Here is a 19,233-nt window from a genome sequence, read left to right on the forward strand (position 1 = left end):
ACACACTGTACACACTGTACACACTGTACACACACACACACTGTACACACACTGTACACACCAGGGGCGTAACAATAGACCCTGCAAGGGATGCCTCCGCAGGGGGGCCCAGAAGCCACAGGGGGCCTGTGGGGGGAAAAGCTTGAGAGACTGACAGCTAAGGGAACGAGAGAAAAAAAGAGAAAAAAGGTATTCTACTCTCGCACCATTGCTATATTGACTGCATGTGTCCAAAACACAGATAAGGACTCATAAACACTCTGGAATTTATACACTGTCCCTGCTCCCTAGGGTTCGTAAAAAACATATGTCTCTCACTGCTGCAAAGATCTGATGGCTGCATGTAAAACCTAACAAAGAATAAGTCACATTTTGAAAAAACCTTTTAGACTTTCCCTTGTTCACTCTGAAAGGATTCCTAGATCTTATCACACAGGCTTGACCTTATGGCCTCTAATTACTTTTACAACACAGCAGAGTGGAGATTGATGTCTACTGTTGCTGCTTCATTGAGAGCTTGTCTCATACTGAGTTAAAAGATCCCGTAATAAGAGTGAATCAATCAGTGACATTCTGAATGTTTTGCCAAAGTTTCAGTGAATACTATATGTTATGTTAAGCATGTCATTGTTTCTCCATATAGCATGTGCTCTCATTAAAGGTCACACACATCAGATAAAAGTCTTTGGAAAATGAAAGATCACAGACCAATCTTACCACCCTTCATGTAGTATGAGAGCCATACTCTACACAGTCTTTTCTATGGAGCTGAACTCTCCATCAGACAGACATCTTTGCAAGCTGCTGCACACAAAGATGCTGTACACATGCAACAGATCAGTATCTGCAAAGGATCTGTTCCTGCAAAATGCATTGATAGTCTATGATATCTGCAGATCTCATACACACCTTGTTTAACGGACATTCATCTGCAGATCAGACAATTATCTGCCGATCTGAAGATCCATCCTGGTGGATCTGATCTGCAGATAATTGTCCATTAAACAAGGTGTGTATGAGGATCTGCAGATATCATAGACTATGAATGCATTTTGCAGGAACAGATCTTTTGAAGAAACAGATCTTTTGCAGATACTGATCTGTTGCATGTGTACAGCATCTTTGTGTGCAGCATCTTGCAAAGATTTTTATCTGATGAGGAGTTCAGCTCCATAGAATAGACTGTGTAGGTATGGCTCTCATACTACATGGAAGGGGGTAAAATTGGTCTGTGATCTTTCATTTTCCAAAGACTTTTATCTGACGTGTGTACCCACCTTTAGTAAAATAATACGGCTGTGTGTGCATGCACTGTATGTACTGGAAACAGAGCTGCAACGAGGGACTTGTCAGCTGCAAGGGGCTGGAGGAAGCCCCGGGTAAGTAGATCTGGGGGTAGCATAGATTGCCTGACATTTCCTTTAAGGCTCAACACACACCATACAATCGTGGTTGTTCAATCCTACCACTTTCATGTAGTATAAGAGCTTATCCAATCAATCATTTAAGGTATTTTCAATCTGTTGGCCCTTATACTACATAGATTTGGTAAATCTGTACAACCAAGATTGTATGGTGTGTGTTGAGCTTTAGTCTAAGTGTTTTTATCTCCATGGGGAAAACACATTGGTCCTCAGTTTTCCTGTGCAGAAAGCGAGGGGGGTGGGGGGCCCCATCCAAAGTTTCGCAGGGGGGCCCAGTGATGTCTAGTTACGCCCCTGGTACACACACACACACAATGTTCATGTATTTCTGTTTTCTCATACAGATGAGACACATGTCACTCAGCTGGATGAACTGATCGCTGTTCCAAATGAAGAGATCACCATTCCGTGTCATTACTCCAGAGGGGTGACAGATCTTGTCCAGGAAGTCATCTGGTACGCTACAAATACAGAATCTCATGACTACTGTACCGAGTCTACGGTTATTCATACATCGAGAGACGCACGTCAGCATGACCGGTACTCACTGGTGGATTTCCCTCAGGATGTATCACTGCGCATACGCGACATTCATGAAAGTGACTATCGTTATTACTGCTGCACCGTGTATACAGCAAACAGAGCTGCAATAGCAACCAGAAAAGTCACAAGACTGATCATCACAGGTAAGAACACAAATGTGCTCAATTCCTGGTACTTAAAGAGAACCAGAGACGAAATATTAACATATTTATACATACCTGGGGCTTCCTCCAGACCCATCAGCCTGGATCGCTCCCACGCCGCCGTCCTCCGCTGCCTATGTCCGCCAGTCGATGCAAGCGCAGTGTGCTCCCTCCGTACTGCGCAGGCGCATGCGTAAAGAGCCGGAGGGAGCCCCTGTGCATGCGGAAGACTGGCCGCGTCCGACGGAAGTGACGGACCCAGTACCGGCAATAGAGGAAGTGGAGGATGGCGGCGTGGGAGCGATCCAAGCTTATGGGGCTGGAGGAAGCCCCAGGTATGTATAACATCTTGGTTTCATTTTTAACAAACGTTCATCTCTGATTCCCTTCAACCAGTTGCCGACTTCTCCACGCCCATTGGCATGAGCAGTGCGGCAGCCCCAGGACCACTCCACGCCCATTGGCGTGAATGGCCTGAGCGGACTCTAGCTGGGGATCGCACACGCCCATGCGCGCGCATCCCCGGCAGTTTACTCTGCCCCCTGTGTCTTTCGCCCGCCAGCCAATTAGCAGCGCCGGCGGGCGGAAATCGTTCAAACTAGCCAATCAAAGTGTATAATACACGTTGTTTTGGAAACAACGTGTATTATACGTGCTGCCTCCTCCTCTGGTGGTCACAGTGTCCAGGATCGACCACCAGAGAGGATGGCAGCCCGTATGTGTGCCGTGCACAACATTGCCCCCCGCAGATCACCCCTCACTAGCCCCTACCCCCTTGTTTTTGCGTCTGACTGAGGTCTGATATACATCTGCAGGGTTGCTCGGGTAGTACTTTTTAATACCCACCCGGATCCGGGTACCCAGATATCTGGATCTGATTCGGGTACCCGGATCCGACCTTGCGGATACCAGAGTGAATTCGGGTATCCGACCAAATTACCCGCGGGTACCCGACCTATTTGGGTACCAAGATAGAAAAAACGGAAGTGCCCTTTAAATAGCTTTAAATAGGGTTTTTAGGGTAAACGATGCATGTAGCATCATTTTTTTTTTAAAGGGAAACACTAATTTATTATTTGGTGGACATAAAATGAAAGAAAAAAAAAAAAAAGCTGTCAATTAACATTAGGCCTAGGTTCCAGACAGCGGTCGTGCAGCCCACATTGGGCTTGATTCACAAAGCGGTGCTAACTGTTAGCACGCCTGTGAAAACCCCCTTAGCACGTCTAAACAAGCTTTTCGCGCATAAAACTTTACGCGCGCAAAACTTTATGCGCGTAAAACTTTACGCGCGTACTGCACAGAGCGCAGGGCGCACCGCGCGAAGTGCCCATTAAAGCCTATGGGACTTAGCGCGCGTAAAACTTTGCACGCGTAAAACTTTACGCGCGCAAAGTTAGCGCGCGATCTGATTGAGAAATCCGGTGCTAACCTACTTAGCACCCTGGTTAGCGCGTCTAAAGACTTTAGACGTGCTAAGTAGGTTAGCACCGCTTTGTGAATCAAGCCCCTTGTGTCCAAAGTCCAATCGCACAACTGGGACATGACAGTTTGCAGCCCAGACACCTCCAAAAAATGACACCGCATTGTGTTTTGGGTTGAATATAGGTGGTGGTATCAGCAGCAGTGGCCTGTGGCACCGTGGCGGTGGGAGCCAGCGCCAGCTTGCTTCAGCCTCTTGAACTCCTCGTGCTCAACAACATGTATTTTGGCCAGATGGGTGATGAAGCTGGAGGTGCCATACTTGTAGGGGTCACAACCTCTGCTCATCTGTAGTTTCCACACATTGCATATGGCAAACTTGCTGTCCAATGAGGGCAGAGTGAAAAACCGCCAGATTGGGGAGGTGAAGATTCCCCTGTGGCCTGAATGGGATGCTGCGGCTTTTCTTCCTGTGGAGGTTGGGGGTTGAGTGGTGCGGCTGGTGGTAGCGGCAGAAGGATGTGGTGGGTCCCGCATTCCACGGCCACTGTCTGCAATGCTGATCCTCCGTGCCAAACCCACCGATGCATCCTCCTCCTCAGAGTCAGAGCTGACATCCCCATCCTGTGGATGGTAGTCACGGTCCTTCATCCCATCATCAACATCATACCCACCCTCCTCAAAACCCAGAACATCCTCCTCAAACTCCTTGCGGCTAACAGCCCTAAGTTCAATCGTGGCGCCTGGAGTGAAAAGCTCGCTGACTGAGGGTAGGCTGAAGCCTATCAGAGGCGGCACAGGACGCATCGCCGTCCTGTGCCGCCCAGGGGGGAGGGAAAGAGAGGGAAGCCCGATATCGCTGCGGAGGGGGCTTTGAAGAGCCCCCGCTACACGCAGCAAGCCGGCGGCGATCAGACCCCCCCAGCAGGACATCCCCCTAGTGGGGAAAAAAGGGGGGAAGTCTGGTCGCCCTGGCTAGTACACGATCTATGCTGTGGGCTGGAGAGCCCACGCAGCACAGATCTGCGCAGCATAGCCTGGTCCTTAAAGCGGAATATAACCCTGCATTTCAACTTTGCTCTAAAACATTATTTACAGCATATTATATGCAAAAAGCATTTTTTTTTTACTAGACCAGCATTGGAAGGGTTAAACACAGAGGTTTTAAGTTCCGTGCAGACGTTCAGATAGTTACATTCTATTTAGTTAGATGTATCTATTGATAAACAGTTACACCCTCTTTGGCTGTCCTCCAAACTCCTTCTCAGTGAGAGAGATGAGTCACAATAAACACTTAGATACATATTTGTAAACAAAAAGTATCTAACTGAAGTTCGGATGCGTCTGCAGAAATCTCTAGGGACTTTAAAGCCCTGTGTAACCCTTCCAATGCTGGTCTAGTAAAAAAAAAAAATGCTGGTTGGATATAATATACTGTAAATAATGTTTTAGAGCAAAGTTGAAATGCAGGGTTATATTCCTCTTTAAAGAGACACTGTAACATCAAAAAGATCCCCTGGGGGGTACTCACCTCGGGTGGGGGAAGCCTCCGGATCCTAATGAGGCTTCCCACGCCGTCCTCTGTCCCACAGGGGTCTCGCCGCAGCCCTCCGAACAGCCGGCGACTGTGCCGACTGTCAGTTCAATATTTACCTTTGCTGGCTCCAGCGGGGGCGCTGTGGCGACTTTCGGCACGGAAATAGACGGAAATACCCGATCTCTGTCGGGTCCGCTCTACTGCGCAGGCGCCGGAAACTTGCGCCTGCGCAGTAGAGCAGACCCGACGGCGATCGGGTATTTCCGCCTACTTCGGCGCCGACAGCCGTCAGAGCGCCTGCGCAGGAGCCAGGAAGGTAAATATTACGTCACAGCTGCATGGAGGGCTACAGCGAGACCCCCGAGGGATGCAGGACGGCGTGGGAAGCCTCATTAGGATCCGGAGGCTTCCCCCACCCGAGGTGAGTACCCCCCAGGGGCCGTTTTGTCGTTACAGTTCCTCTTTAAGTGGTTAAGGAATCGTTTCCAAGACAGCTGGGCACCAATCTCAGCTGGGTTTGTCACCTGGCTCTATAGCCTGAAGGATCAAAGGAGGCAGGGTAGGACTGGGCCACAGTAGTACAGTTTTTTCCCTCGGTGGGCCCGCCTCCAGGTCTCTGGTGGGCCCCCCCCTCCTTGTCTGACAGAGCTCCAATCGCTGCCTGCAGCACAAAAATGCTCTTCTCAGTGCTGTAATCACTCATGCTGAGAGCAGTGGCGTAGCTAAGGACCTGTGGGCCTCAATGCAAATTTTACAATGGGGCCCCCCACGCACTCTATACATAACAATTGATACGACGCACCAAAACCTGCCAATGGCAACTACAGTGTCAGAGGTGCAAGAAGGGGATGGGAAATAGCTTGTTAATAATTAACACTGTTCAAAGTATTTATAGAAGTGAATATTATGAGCACAGGACCAATAGAGAGGTAATACTGTAGTTGAGGGAGGGCCCTTCGGGGCCCCTCTGGCCGAAGGGCCCCGATGCGGTCGCAACCTCTGCAACCTCTGCAGTCGCAACCTCTGCAAAGTAGGACATTACTTTATATTGAAGGAGGGGACTCTATGCAAAGTTTTGCTGGGCAGCAGTGTCTCTGAAATACAATGCTGCTAAGATCATGTACATTTGGCCATGTCCATAATACATCATGACCATGCCCACCTTCCGGTGCATGGTCACTCCCTTTTTTCCCCGCAATCATGGGATGTGTGGGCCCCAGGTTGAAATTTCTTTGGTGGGCCCCCAGTGTCCCAGTCCGACCCTGAAAGGAGGCCATCTTCTAGCTGGCTAAGCCCAGAGAGCAGAAAAGCCTACAGCAAACCTTTCCTTGACCTCACAAATATGCAATCAATGTTTTGTCATAAATATGACTTTCCAAAAGGGTGTCGGCCCTAGAACCTGCTTATTATGAAATTCGGACCAAATCAAAAGATTGGATGTTTCCAAATTCAAGGTAAGCCCTGCCAAATCAGAAACATGCATTTTGGGGTCACAATTCACCCTAGCTCGCTCATGTTTGATATCACTGTTTTTGATAAATCCTGACAGACCCAAAAATGTTATTAGATTTGTCCTAACATGTAAGGTTTTGGAGATAGAGCACATTTCATAGTTTAGATATATTTTCTGTCTCAATGAGAAGGGGATGGCTCATCTCAGCTTCCAAGGGGTGTGTGATCCCCGCCCTTGCTCCTCCCTACTGAGTGAGGGGTATAACCATGGGAGAGCTCAGGAGCTCAGCATCCTGTATTTTAATCTGACGTTGAAATAGCATCAATCAACGGCCAGCTAGACACTGGCAAATCACCAACTTAGATTACTTTGCACAAAGGCCTCTGGCTACATGGCGATCGGTCATCTTGGACTTTCGATTGCCACATGGACTACTAATAATGGTATTTTGAACTGTATTATAAGACATTCTAGTTCATTTTTCATCTCTACTTATTTCTATCACCTAGTTTGATGACTGAGAGGTATATTTACCTGTTGGTTGTAAAGTGTATTTGTGTGTATAGTTTTAGAATAAAACCAACGATTGAATCATTTAGTCTTGCGCCTGTTCTGGTCATCTGATTTTTGCTACAAAGATTCTGCCCTCCAAAGAGTCGTATTACTGCAATGTTGTATTCTTTCTTATAAATTGTTAATTGGCTAGCTAGGTTGTAAAATAACAGTTTTCTTCCGTCTAGTAATAGCTAGTACTCTATTTCCAGCGTTAAATCGATAATTTTATTTTACCAATTGGACATAATATCGAGATTGCATCATATATGGACCCAGCAGCAACCTTTATTTAACACTAGCTGGACGCCCGGCGTTGCCCGGGTATGTATTTGGCTAGTGTTGGCTCTGCCCACTTTTCCTAACCCTAACACACAATTACTTAATGACCAAGTATGTGAGCTTTGCAGTCTTTGGCATCAATAATTTGCATTGAAATGAAACAAATCTAATTGGCTGTTTGTGGCTCCACCCCCTTTCTGAAATTGCATCCTAGTCACCCAATGATCAACTGTACCAGGTTTGAGGCTTGTGCCATTAACAGTGCAAGAATGGCAGCAATGTAAATATTTCCCTTGAAAATCAATAGGTTAATTTTGATTGGCTTTTATAGACTCCACCCACTTTTCTGAATATTAATCCCAGTCACCCAGTAACCAACTGTGCAAAGTTTGAGAACCCTACCATTAACAGTGTAAGAATGGCTGCTGTTTACATTTTCCCAGTAAAATTTGTATTTGTCTCCGCCCACTTATGACCCGGCGTTGCCCGCTTATGTATTTGGCTGGTTTTGGCTGTGCCTACTTTTCTAACCCTAACACACAATTAATCAATTACCAAGTTTGTGATCTTTGCGGTGTTTGGCATCAATAATTTGCATTGAAATGAAACAAATCTAATTGGCTGTTTGTGGCCCCACCCCCTTTCTGAAATTGAACCCTAGTCACCCAATGATCAACTGTACAAGGTTTGAAGCTTGTGCCATTAACAGTGCAAGAATGGCAGCAATGTAAATATTCCCCTTGAAAAGCAATAGATTAATTTTGATTGGCTTTTATAGACTCCACCCACCTTTCTGACTATTAATCCCGGTCACCCAACGACCAACTGTGCAAAGTTTGAGAACCCTGCCATTAACAGTGTAAGAATGGCTGCAGTTTACATTTTCCAGTGAAATTTGTATTTGTCTCCACCCCCTTTTTGGTTATGGGAATAAAAAGTATCCTATACTTTATTCCAGGTAATGTACTATGTGTGTGCCAAATTTCATTCAAATCCGTTCAGCCAATTGTGCGTGATCGAGTAACAAACATCCAAACATCCGAACTTTCCCATTTATTATATTAGTAGGATTGCGCTGCTCACAGTCTTCAAGCCTTCCAGTGACAAGTCTTCAAGTGACTATTCCCTAAATGGTGACTGGAGCAGATCGGACATGATTGGGCTGGCTGCCATATTATGATAGCGTTGGAATTCCTTCGTCCCATTATAATCTTGAAGGATGGTTGTAGCGATTACCTAGATTTTCAAGCCAAATTGATTGCTCTGACCGACTTGTGCAAATTTGATCATTTCAACCGAATTAAGCAAAGTCGATCATTTTCCTTTTCGATTGCACAAACAATCGAGATTGTACATGTATGGGTAGCATCAACCAATCTTAAAGGTTTACTGTGCACACAGTGGATTTGCCTCCAGAACTCTCTAGTGCATGAGACCTGCATGGCAACTGTGGCCTAGTAACACGGGATTGGTGGATGGTTGTCACATTGTCGGCAGTTGTGCGATCAATCTTTAGCATCAGTCTGTTCACCGTATTTCAAGCCATCGGATGCACATATTGCCCGAATGGCAACGGTAGCAGATTAGACAGAATTGGCGCACTCTGTCATGCTATCATCTGTGCAGCCCCGTTTCTATGGGCGTGCGATACGCGCAATCGCCCGGGGCGCTGGATTGTTGCGGCAGGAGGTGAGTGCAGAGGTGGTGGGAGCGGGCATAATAATAACAACTCACATTTGTTCAGCAGAATAGCCGATCCCACGCTGCTTCAATGTACTTCCTTTCCCGGCATCTGTCTCAGTAATCTGTGATGATGTTCTGCATGTCAACACAGGGGGCGCTGTTACTGAAACAGATGTCGGGAAAGGAAGTACATTGAAGCAGCGTGGGATCGGCTATCGACTGCTGAAGAAATAGGTGAGTTATTACTATTATGCCTGCTCCCACAACGCTGCAGCACCTACCTACCTAATCTATTCTGCAGCACCTACCTACCTACCTACCTAATCTATACTGCAGCACCTACCTACCTACCTAATCTATTCTGCAGCACCTACCTACCTACCTAATCTATACTGCAGCACCTACCTACCTACCTAATCTATACTGCAGCACCTGCCTACCTACCTAATCTATACTGCAACACCTGCCTACCTACCTAAACTATACTGCAGTCACCTACTTATCTAACATACTGCAGTCACCTACCTATCTAACCTATACTGCAGTCACTTACCTACCTAACCTATGCAGCAGACACCTACCTATCTAACCTATACTGGTGGCATCTACCTATCTAACCTATACTGCAGGCACCTAGCTAATTAACACATACTGGTGGCACCTACGTAGCTAACCTATACTGTGGGCACCTATACCTGTCTCCACGGTGGGGGGGGGGGCGATTTTTACACCCTCGCCTTGGGTGAAATTTAGACTAGAAACTGCCCTGCATCTGTGATCCAGCAACCAGTCTTTTTAATGTTTGTTAGATGGGACAGTGGTGCTGAATCGTCACAACCCGTGTTTGGCTTTTTTGTGTGCTCTATGCAGTATGTACAGATAGCTGAGTTGTTTTTGGATCTGGGGGCTCAGTGACACTTAACCACTTCACCACTGAATGGTTTTACCCCCTGAGCACCAGAGCAATTTTCACCTTTTAGCGCTCCTTCCATTCATTCGTCTATAACTTTATCATTACTTATTGCAATGAAATGAACTATATCTTGTTTTTTTCTGCCACCAATTAGGCTTTCTTTAGGTGGGACATTATGCCAAGAATTATTTTATTCTAAATGTGTTTTAATGGGAAAATAGGAAAAATGTGGGAAAAAAATTAATTATTTTTCAGTTTTCGGCCATTATAGTTTTTAAATGATGCATGCTACTGTAATTAAAACCCATGAAATGTATTTGCCCTTTTGTCCCGGTTATAAAACCATTTAAATTATGTCCCTATCACAATGTTTGGCGCCAATATTTTATTTGGAAATAAAGGTGCATTTTTTTTTAGTTTTGCGTCCATCCCTAATTACAAGCCCACAGTTTATAAAGTAACAGTGTTATACCCTCTTGACATAAATATTTAAAAAGTTCAATCCCTAAGGTAACTATTTATGTATTTTTTTTATTGTAAATTTTTTAATTTTTTTTTAATTACAAAAAAAAAAAAATGGGGAGTGTGGGAGGTAATGAGTTAATTTTTTTGTGTAACACTAATTTATTTCTATGTAAAAAATGCTTAGGGTGTAGTTTTACTATTTGGCCACAAGATGGCAACAGTAACTTTTTGTTTATTGCGACCTGCGAGCGTCCTTCCGGATGCTTGGAGGAAGTACTAGGAGGTAGTATTGGGCGAACAGTGTTCGCCACTGTTCGGGTTCTGCAGAACATCACCCTGTTCGGGTGATGTTCGAGTTCAGCCGAACACCTGATGGTGTTCGGCCAAACCGTTCGGCCACATGGCCGAACTAAGAGCGCATGGCCGAACGTTCCCCGAACGTTCGGCTAGCGCTGTGATTGGCCGAACGGGTCTCGTGGTTCGGACCCGAACGCGCTCTGATTGGCCGAACTGTCACATGGTTTGGGTAAATAAATACCCGAACCACGTCATATCTCCGCCATTTGTCTGTGGGTTTAGCTTTGGGTAGGCAGGCAGGGTAGTTCGCGCTCCAGCCACGCTAGCCAGGGTCCCCCCAGTCATTGTGTCGCTGCTGGGAATAGTAGTACACCGCTCGCTCAGCCACACTATATAGCATTCTGTTTACTGCCACTCTGTGTACCTCGCTCAGCCACACTATATAGCATTCTGTTTACTGCCACTCTGTGTCTGCTGGGAATAGTAGTACACCGTTCGCTCAGCCACACTATATAGCATTCTATTTACTGCCACTCTGTGTACCTCGCTCAGCCACACTATATAGCATTCTCTTTACTGCCACTCTGTGTCTGCTGGGAATAGTAGTACACCGCTCACCCGCCACTGTATAGCATTGTGCTCTGTGTCGCTGCTGGGAATAGTGGTACACCGCTCACCCGCCACTGTATAGCATTGTGCTCTGTGTCGCTGCTGGGAATAGTGGTACACCGCTCAGCCACACTATATAGCATTCTGTTTACTGTTCTGTGTCTGCTGGGAATAGTAGTACACCGCTCGCTCAGCCACACTATATAGCATTCTGTTTACTGCCACTCTGTGTACCTCGCTCAGCCACACTATATAGCATTCTGTTTACTGCCACTCTGTGTCTGCTGGGAATAGTAGTACACCGCTCGCTCAGCCACACTATATAGCATTGCGTTTACTGTCACTCTGTGTACCTCGCTCAGCCACACTATATAGCATTGTGTTTACTGCCACTCTGTGTACCTCGCTCAGCCACACTATATAGCATTGTGCTTACTGCCACTCTGTGTCTGCTGGGAACAGTAGTACACCGCTCGCTCAGCCACACTATATAGCATTGTGTTTACTGCCACTCTGTGTCTGCTGGGAACAGTAGTACACTGCCGCTCACTCAGTCACCCCATTACTATATAGCATTGCTGGGATCTGTAGTACTCTGCTCACCCACCCATACCATTGTACTGCCAGTCACTGTGTATATTGCTGGGATCTGTAGTACTTCGCTCACCGTCAACCACTATATAGCATTGCGTACTCTGCCAGTCAGTGTGTATATTGCTGGGATCAGTAATACTCCACTCAACGTCAACCACTATATGAGCTCACCATGAGTTCCTCAGAGACCTCCGCTGTGAGCAGCACTCCCAACACTAGCAACAGCCAACGCCCCACGCAAGCTATAACATCCACCCCAGCAGCCAGTGGTCAGCAGCAGCCCTCCCCGGAGGAGAACGTTGTGTCCATCGGTCCGGCGCCAGAGTGATTATTGAGGGCTGCCATTGAGGAGATGATGGGGCCTGATGTGGAGGAGGAGGTCGGGCTCAGGCCAGCATCCCAAGTTAATGTTGAGGACGATGAGGGGTCTGTGTCTGGGGATGTTGGGGTGGCAGAGGTGGTGGGTGGGTCAGACTCAGGAGAAGAGTTGTATGATGAGGATGATGATCGGGACCATCTGTATGTGCCTTAGAGTCCGACCCCGGAAAACATGTTGTATCGTGTGTTTAGGTACTAAAATCTGCGTTCCCACTTCCCAGTAGTGTTGGGCGAACAGTGTTCGCCACTGTTCGGGTTCTGCAGAACATCACCCTGTTCGGGTGATGTTCGAGTTCGGCCGAACACCTGACGGTGCTCGGCCAAACCGTTCGGCCATATGGCCGAACTAAGAGCGCATGGCCGAACGTTCCCCGAACGTTCGGCTAGCGCTGTGATTGGCCGAACGGGTCACGTGGTTCGGACCCGAACGCGCTCTGATTGGCCGAACGGTCACGTGGTTCGGGTAAATAAATACCCGAACCACGTCATATCTCCGCCATTTGTCTGTGGGTTTAGCTTTGGGTAGGCAGGCAGGGTAGTTCGCGCTCCAGCCACGCTAGCCAGGGTCCCCCCTGTCATTGTGTCACTGCTGGGAACAGTAGTACACCGCTTGCTCAGCCACACTATATAGCATTCTGTTTACTGCCACTCTGTGTACCTCGCTCAGCCACACTATATAGCATTCTGTTTACTGCCACTCTGTGTCTGCTGGGAATAGTAGTACACCGCTTGCTCAGCCACACTATATAGCATTCTGTTTACTGCCACTCTGTGTACCTCGCTCAGCCACACTATATAGCATTCTGTTTACTGCCACTCTGTGTCTGCTGGGAATAGTGGTACACCGCTCGCTCAGCCACACTATATAGCATTCTGTTCACTGTTCTGTGTCTGCTTGGAATAGTGGTACACCGCTCGCTCAGCCACACTATATAGCATTCTGTTTACTGTTCTGTGTCTGCTGGGAATAGTGGTACACCGCTCGCTCAGCCACACTATATAGCATTCTGTTTACTGTTCTGTGTCTGCTGGGAATAGTGGTACACCGCTCGCTCAGCCACACTATATAGCATTCTGTGCACTGTTCTGTGTCTGCTGGGAATAGTGGTACACCGCTCGCTCAGCCACACTATATAGCATTCTGTTCACTGTTCTGTGTCTGCTGGGAATAGTGGTACACCGCTCGCTCAGCCACACTATATAGCATTCTGTTTACTGTTCTGTGTCTGCTGGGAATAGTGGTACACCGCTCGCTCATCCACACTATATAGCATTCTGTTCACTGTTCTGTGTCTGCTGGGAATAGTGGTACACCGCCCGCTCAGCCACACTATATAGCATTCTGTTCACTGTTCTGTGTCTGCTGGGAATAGTGGTACACCGCTCGCTCAGCCACACTATATAGCATTCTGTTCACTGTTCTGTGTCTGCTGGGAACAGTAGTACACCGCTCGCTCAGCCAGAGTATATAGCATTGTGTTTACTGCCACTCTGTGTACACCGCTCAGCCAGACTATATACCATTGTTTACTGACACTCTGTGTACACCGCTCAGCCAGACTATATACCATTGTTTACTGACACTCTGTGTACACCGCTCAGCCAGACTATATACCATTGTTTACTGCCACTCTGATTCTGCTGGGAACAGTAGTACACCGCTCGCTCAGCCAGACTATATAGCATTGTGTTTACTGCCACTCTGTGTACACCGCTCAGCCAGACTATATACCATTGTTTACTGACACTCTGTGTACACCGCTCAGCCAGACTATATACCATTGTTTACTGAAACTCTGTGTACACCGCTCAGCCAGACTATATACCATTGTTTACTGCCACTCTGATTCTGCTGGGAACAGTAGTACACCGCTCGCTCAGCCAGACTATATACCATTGTTTACTGACACTATATAGCAGACTATATAGCATTGTGTGTACACCGCTCAGCCAGACTATATACCATTGTTTACTGACACTCTGTGTACACCGCTCAGCCAGACTATATACCATTGTTTACTGCCACTCTGATTCTGCTGGGAACAGTAGTACACCGCTCGCTCAGCCAGACTATATACCATTGTTTACTGACACTCTGTGTACACCGCTCAGCCAGACTATATACCATTGTTTACTGCCACTCTGATTCTGCTGGGAACAGTAGTACACCGCTCGCTCAGCCAGACTATATACCATTGTTTACTGACACTCTGTGTACACCGCTCAGCCAGACTATATACCATTGTTTACTGCCACTCTGATTCTGCTGGGAACAGTAGTACACCGCTCGCTCAGCCAGACTATATACCATTGTTTACTGACACTATATAGCAGACTATATAGCATTGTGTGTACACCGCTCAGCCAGACTATATACCATTGTTTACTGACACTCTGTGTACACCGCTCAGCCAGACTATATACCATTGTTTACTGCCACTCTGATTCTGCTGGGAACAGTAGTACACCGCTCGCTCAGCCAGACTATATACCATTGTTTACTGACACTCTGTGTACACCGCTCAGCCAGACTATATACCATTGTTTACTGCCACTCTGATTCTGCTGGGAACAGTAGTACACCGCTCGCTCAGCCAGACTATATAGCATTGTGTTTACTGCCACTCTGTGTACACCGCTCAGCCACACTATATAGAATTGCGTACTCTGCCAGTCAGTGTGTATATTGCTGGGATCAGTAATACTCCACTCACCGTCAACCACTATATGAGCTCAACATGAGTTCCCCAGAGACCTCCGCTGTGAGCAGCACTCCCAACAACAGCAACAGCCAACGCCCCACGCAAGCTATAACATCCACCCCAGCAGCCAGTGGTCAGCAGCAGCCCTCCCCGGAGGAGAACGTTGTGTCCATCAGTCCGTCGCCAGAGCGATTAATGAGGGCTGCCATTGAGGAGATGATGGGGCCTGATGTGGAGGAGGAGGTCTGGCTCAGGCCAGCATCCCAAGTTAATGTTGAGGACGATGAGGGGTCTGTGTCTGGGGATGTTGGGGTGGCAGAGGTGGTGGGTGGGTCAGACTCAGGAGAAGAGTTGTATGATGAGGATGATGATCGGGACCATCTGTATGTGCCTCAGAGTCCGACCCCGGAAAACATGTTGTATCGTGTGTTTAGGTACTAAAATCTGCGTTCCCTCCCAGTAGTGTTGGGCGAACAGTGTTTGCCACTGTTCGGGTTCTGCAGAACATCACCCTGTTCGGGGTGACTATATAGCAGACTATATAGCATTGTGTTTAATGCCACTCTGTGTACACGGCTCAGCCACACTATATAGCATTGTGTTTACTTCCACTCTGTGTCTGCTGGGAACAGTAGTACACCGCTCACCCGCCACTGTATAGCATTGTGCTCTGTGTCACTGCTGACAATAGTGGTACACCGCTCACCCACCACTGTATAGCATTTCTGTACTGCCACTGTACTGCTGCCAGTCAGCGTGTACTTTAAGGATAAGTGAAATGAGGAAGAAATCCGGTGAAAGAGGGAGGGGCAAGGGAAGAGGTGTTTCCCCTGACGGTTCACGTACAGGCCACAGGGGAGCACCCAAGAAAACCCACTCAATACTGCCCATGTTGTCCAGGACAACAACCCTCACAGATCCAAAAGAACAGGACCAGATAATTACTTGGATGACCTCTCAAGCGTCCAGCAGTGGGTTAAGCAGCACCAGCACATCACGCACGAGGTCCGAGTCCTCAGCCAGTTAAAGTCTGGGCTTTCTTTGAAGACTGCACTGAGGATGTTACCATGGCGATTTGCAAGGTGTGCAAGACCCGCCTGAGCAGGGGGAAAAGTATTAACAACCTCTCCACCACCAGCATGAGCCGCCACATTCTATCCAAACATCCCACTCTGTGGGCAAACGCGGCAGGACAGGGTACCACCAGCAACACTGCCTCCCTTGGGTTCACCAGACTCACCACCAGACCCGCCTCAGCAGCAGCAGTAGCCCAGCCATTGCGTGGTTCACAACATTCACAAACATCAGACGATGCTGACACTGTCACTTTCCGGACTAGTGCTCTTGAGGTCTCCCAGTGTTCATCAAACACAACAACCAACAGCCCTTCGGTGTGCAGCGCTACGGTTGAGTTGTCTGTCTCTGAGATGTTTGAGCACAAGAGGAAATTGCCAGCAAATGACCCCCGGGCCGTGGCAGTAACAGCCAGCCAGCATAGCCAAGCTTCTGGCCTGCGAAATGCTGCCATATCGAGTGGTGGAGACAAACAGCTTCAAGGGCATGATGTCAGTGGCCATCCCACGTTACGTTGTTCCCAGCCGCTACCACTTTGCGCGCTCTGCAGTGCCTGAGTTGCATGAGCACGTGGTCAGCTAAATAACCCGAAGCTTGAAGAATGCCGTTGCCTGCAAGGTTCACCTCACCACTGACACCTGGACGAGTGCGTTCGGCCAGGGTCGATACATCTCCCTTACCGCGCACTGGGTGAACCTTGTGGAGCCTGGCAGCGATTCCTCACCTGCTACGGCGCGGGTGTTGCCCACGCCGCAAACAGCTGGATAACAACAGCAGCACCTACCTCTCTGACTCCTTCTCCTCCAACGCATCTCAAAGCTGTACCTCATCCGGAAATGCTAACCCAGCACCAGCAGCAGTAGGATCGTGGAAGCAGTGCAGCACAGCTGTTGGCATGCGTCAGCAAGCGTTGCTGAAGCTGATCTGCCTTGGGGATAAGCAGCACACAGGGGAGGAAATTTGGAGGGGAATAAAGGAACAGACGGATTTGTGGCTGGCACCGCTGGACCTGAAACCGGGCATGAAGCTAGACACCTGGCACGAACTGGCAATGTACGCAATAGAGGTGCTGGCTTGCCCGGCAGCCAGCGTTATGTCGGAACGCTGTTTCAGTGCTGCCGGAGGCATCATCACAGATCGGCGTATCCGCCTCTCCACAGAAAATGCAGACCGTCTGACTCAAATTAAAATGAATCAATCCTGGATTGGAAACGACTACGCAACACTCCTGGACCCCAACCAAGTAACATGACCGATGAACATCTGGGATGGTTTAGCGTTTCCGGTCCCTGTTTATTGAACCTCTCATCTGTATTACATTTATGACTGCATGGCGGCAAAAAGCATTGCTGCTATATCCGCACGCTTTTTGTCCTCATGCAAGGCCTGGGTTGTTGTGTCTCACAAAGCGTGGCCTTCTCCTCCTGCGCCTCCTCCTGTTCCATCACGTGTGCTGCTGCTGCTGCTGCTGCTGCTGCTGCTGGGTTACCGTTGCCGGTCCCTGTTTATGGAACCTCTTATCTTTATTACATTTATGACTACATGGCGGTACAAAGCATGCTATCCGCACGCTTTTTGTCCTCATGCAAGGCCTGGGTTGTTGTGTCTCACAAAGCGTGGCCTTCTCCTCCTGCGCCTCCTCCTGTTCCATCACGTGTGCTGCTGCTGCTGCTGCTGCTGCTGGGTTACCGTTGCCGCGTGGTCCCTGTTTATGGAACCTCTTATCTTTATTACATTTATGACTACATGGCGGTACAAAGCATGCTATCCGCACGCTTTTTGTCCTCATGCAAGGCCTGGGTTGTTGTGTCTCACAAAGCGTGGCCTTCTCCTCCTGCGCCTCCTCCTGTTCCATCACGTGTGCTGCTGCTGCTGCTGCTGCTGCTGGGTTACCGTTGCCGCGTGGTCCCTGTTTATTGAACCTCTTATCTTTATTACATTTATGACTACATGGCGGTACAAAGCATGCTATCCGCACGCTTTTTGTCCTCATGCAAGGCCTGGGTTGTTGTGTCTCACAAAGCGTGGCCTTCTCCTCCTGCGCCTCCTCCTGTTCCATCACGTGTGCTGCTGCTGCTGCTGCTGCTGGGTTAGCGTTGCCGCGTGGTCCCTGTTTATTGAACCTCTTATCTTTATTACATTTATGACTACATGGCGGTACAAAGCATGCTATCCGCACGCTTTTTGTCCTCATGCAAGGCCTGGGTTGTTGTGTCTCACAAAGCGTGGCCTTCTCCTCCTGCGCCTCCTCCTGTTCCATCACGTGTGCTGCTGCTGGGTTAGCGTTGCCGCGTGGTCCCTGTTTATTGAACCACTTATCTTTATTACATTTATGACTGCATGGTGGTACAAAGCATGCTATCCGCACGCTTCTTGTCCTCATGCAAGGCCTGGGTTGTTGTGTCTCAAAGCGTGGCCTTCTCCTCCTGCGCCACCCTCCTCCTGTTCCATCACGTGTGCTGCTGCTGGGTTAGCATTACCGGTCCCTTTTCCTGGAACCTCTTATATGTATTACATTTATGACTGCATGCCGACAAAAAGCATGTTACCTGTGCAAAGAAAACAGACATTTCCCGCATTTAAAAGACAGTTTTCCCTTTGAAACTTTAAAATCGATTTTCTCAAAAACTATAAGCTCTTTTTGCTAAATTTTTTTTTCCTCTTGTACCCACTCCCAAGGTGCACATACCCTGTAAATTTGGGGTATGTAGCATGTAAGGAGGCTTTACAAACCACAAAAGTTCGGGTCCCCATTGACTTCCATTATGTTCGGAGTTCGGGTCGAACACCCGAACATCGCGGCCATGTTCGGCCTGTTCGGCCCGAACCCGAACATCTAGATGTTCGCCCAACACTACTTCCCAGTACTGCCCGGGTCCACGGATCCATATAATTTTTTGGGCAGCACTATCAAACTGTGGTACTATGAGTGAGTTGCCATGGTCCTTCTGTGCTGTCACACTCACCGTCTGTCTGCAGATGGATTGTTCAACACAGCTACGCCATCTGACATGTAGTCCTTGACCATCTTCTCCAGGCGATTGGTGTTGGAGGACGTGGAACTGCCCGATTGCTGTTCTGTGGGCTGCTGCATGGGTGTCAGGAAATGTTCCCACTCCAAGGACACTGCCAATACCATTCCCTTTTGGGCACTAGCAGCAG

The 19,233-nt window shown here is 48.2% G+C and overlaps 1 protein-coding gene across 2 annotated transcripts in view; it reads left to right on the forward strand.

Annotated features, from left to right (window-relative positions):
• Positions 1-19,233, forward strand: part of LOC137562553 (uncharacterized) — a 247,734-nt gene that overhangs the window by 174,708 nt on the left and 53,793 nt on the right. For both annotated transcript variants that reach the window (XM_068274006.1, XM_068274007.1), the window contains exon 3: positions 1,769-2,110. In XM_068274006.1, coding sequence (XP_068130107.1) covers positions 1,769-2,110 — 342 coding nt within the window. The remainder of the gene's footprint in view (positions 1-1,768; positions 2,111-19,233) is intronic.

The sequence above is a fragment of the Hyperolius riggenbachi genome, chromosome 3 (assembly GCF_040937935.1).
Source record: "Hyperolius riggenbachi isolate aHypRig1 chromosome 3, aHypRig1.pri, whole genome shotgun sequence".
NCBI lineage: Eukaryota > Metazoa > Chordata > Amphibia > Anura > Hyperoliidae > Hyperolius > Hyperolius riggenbachi.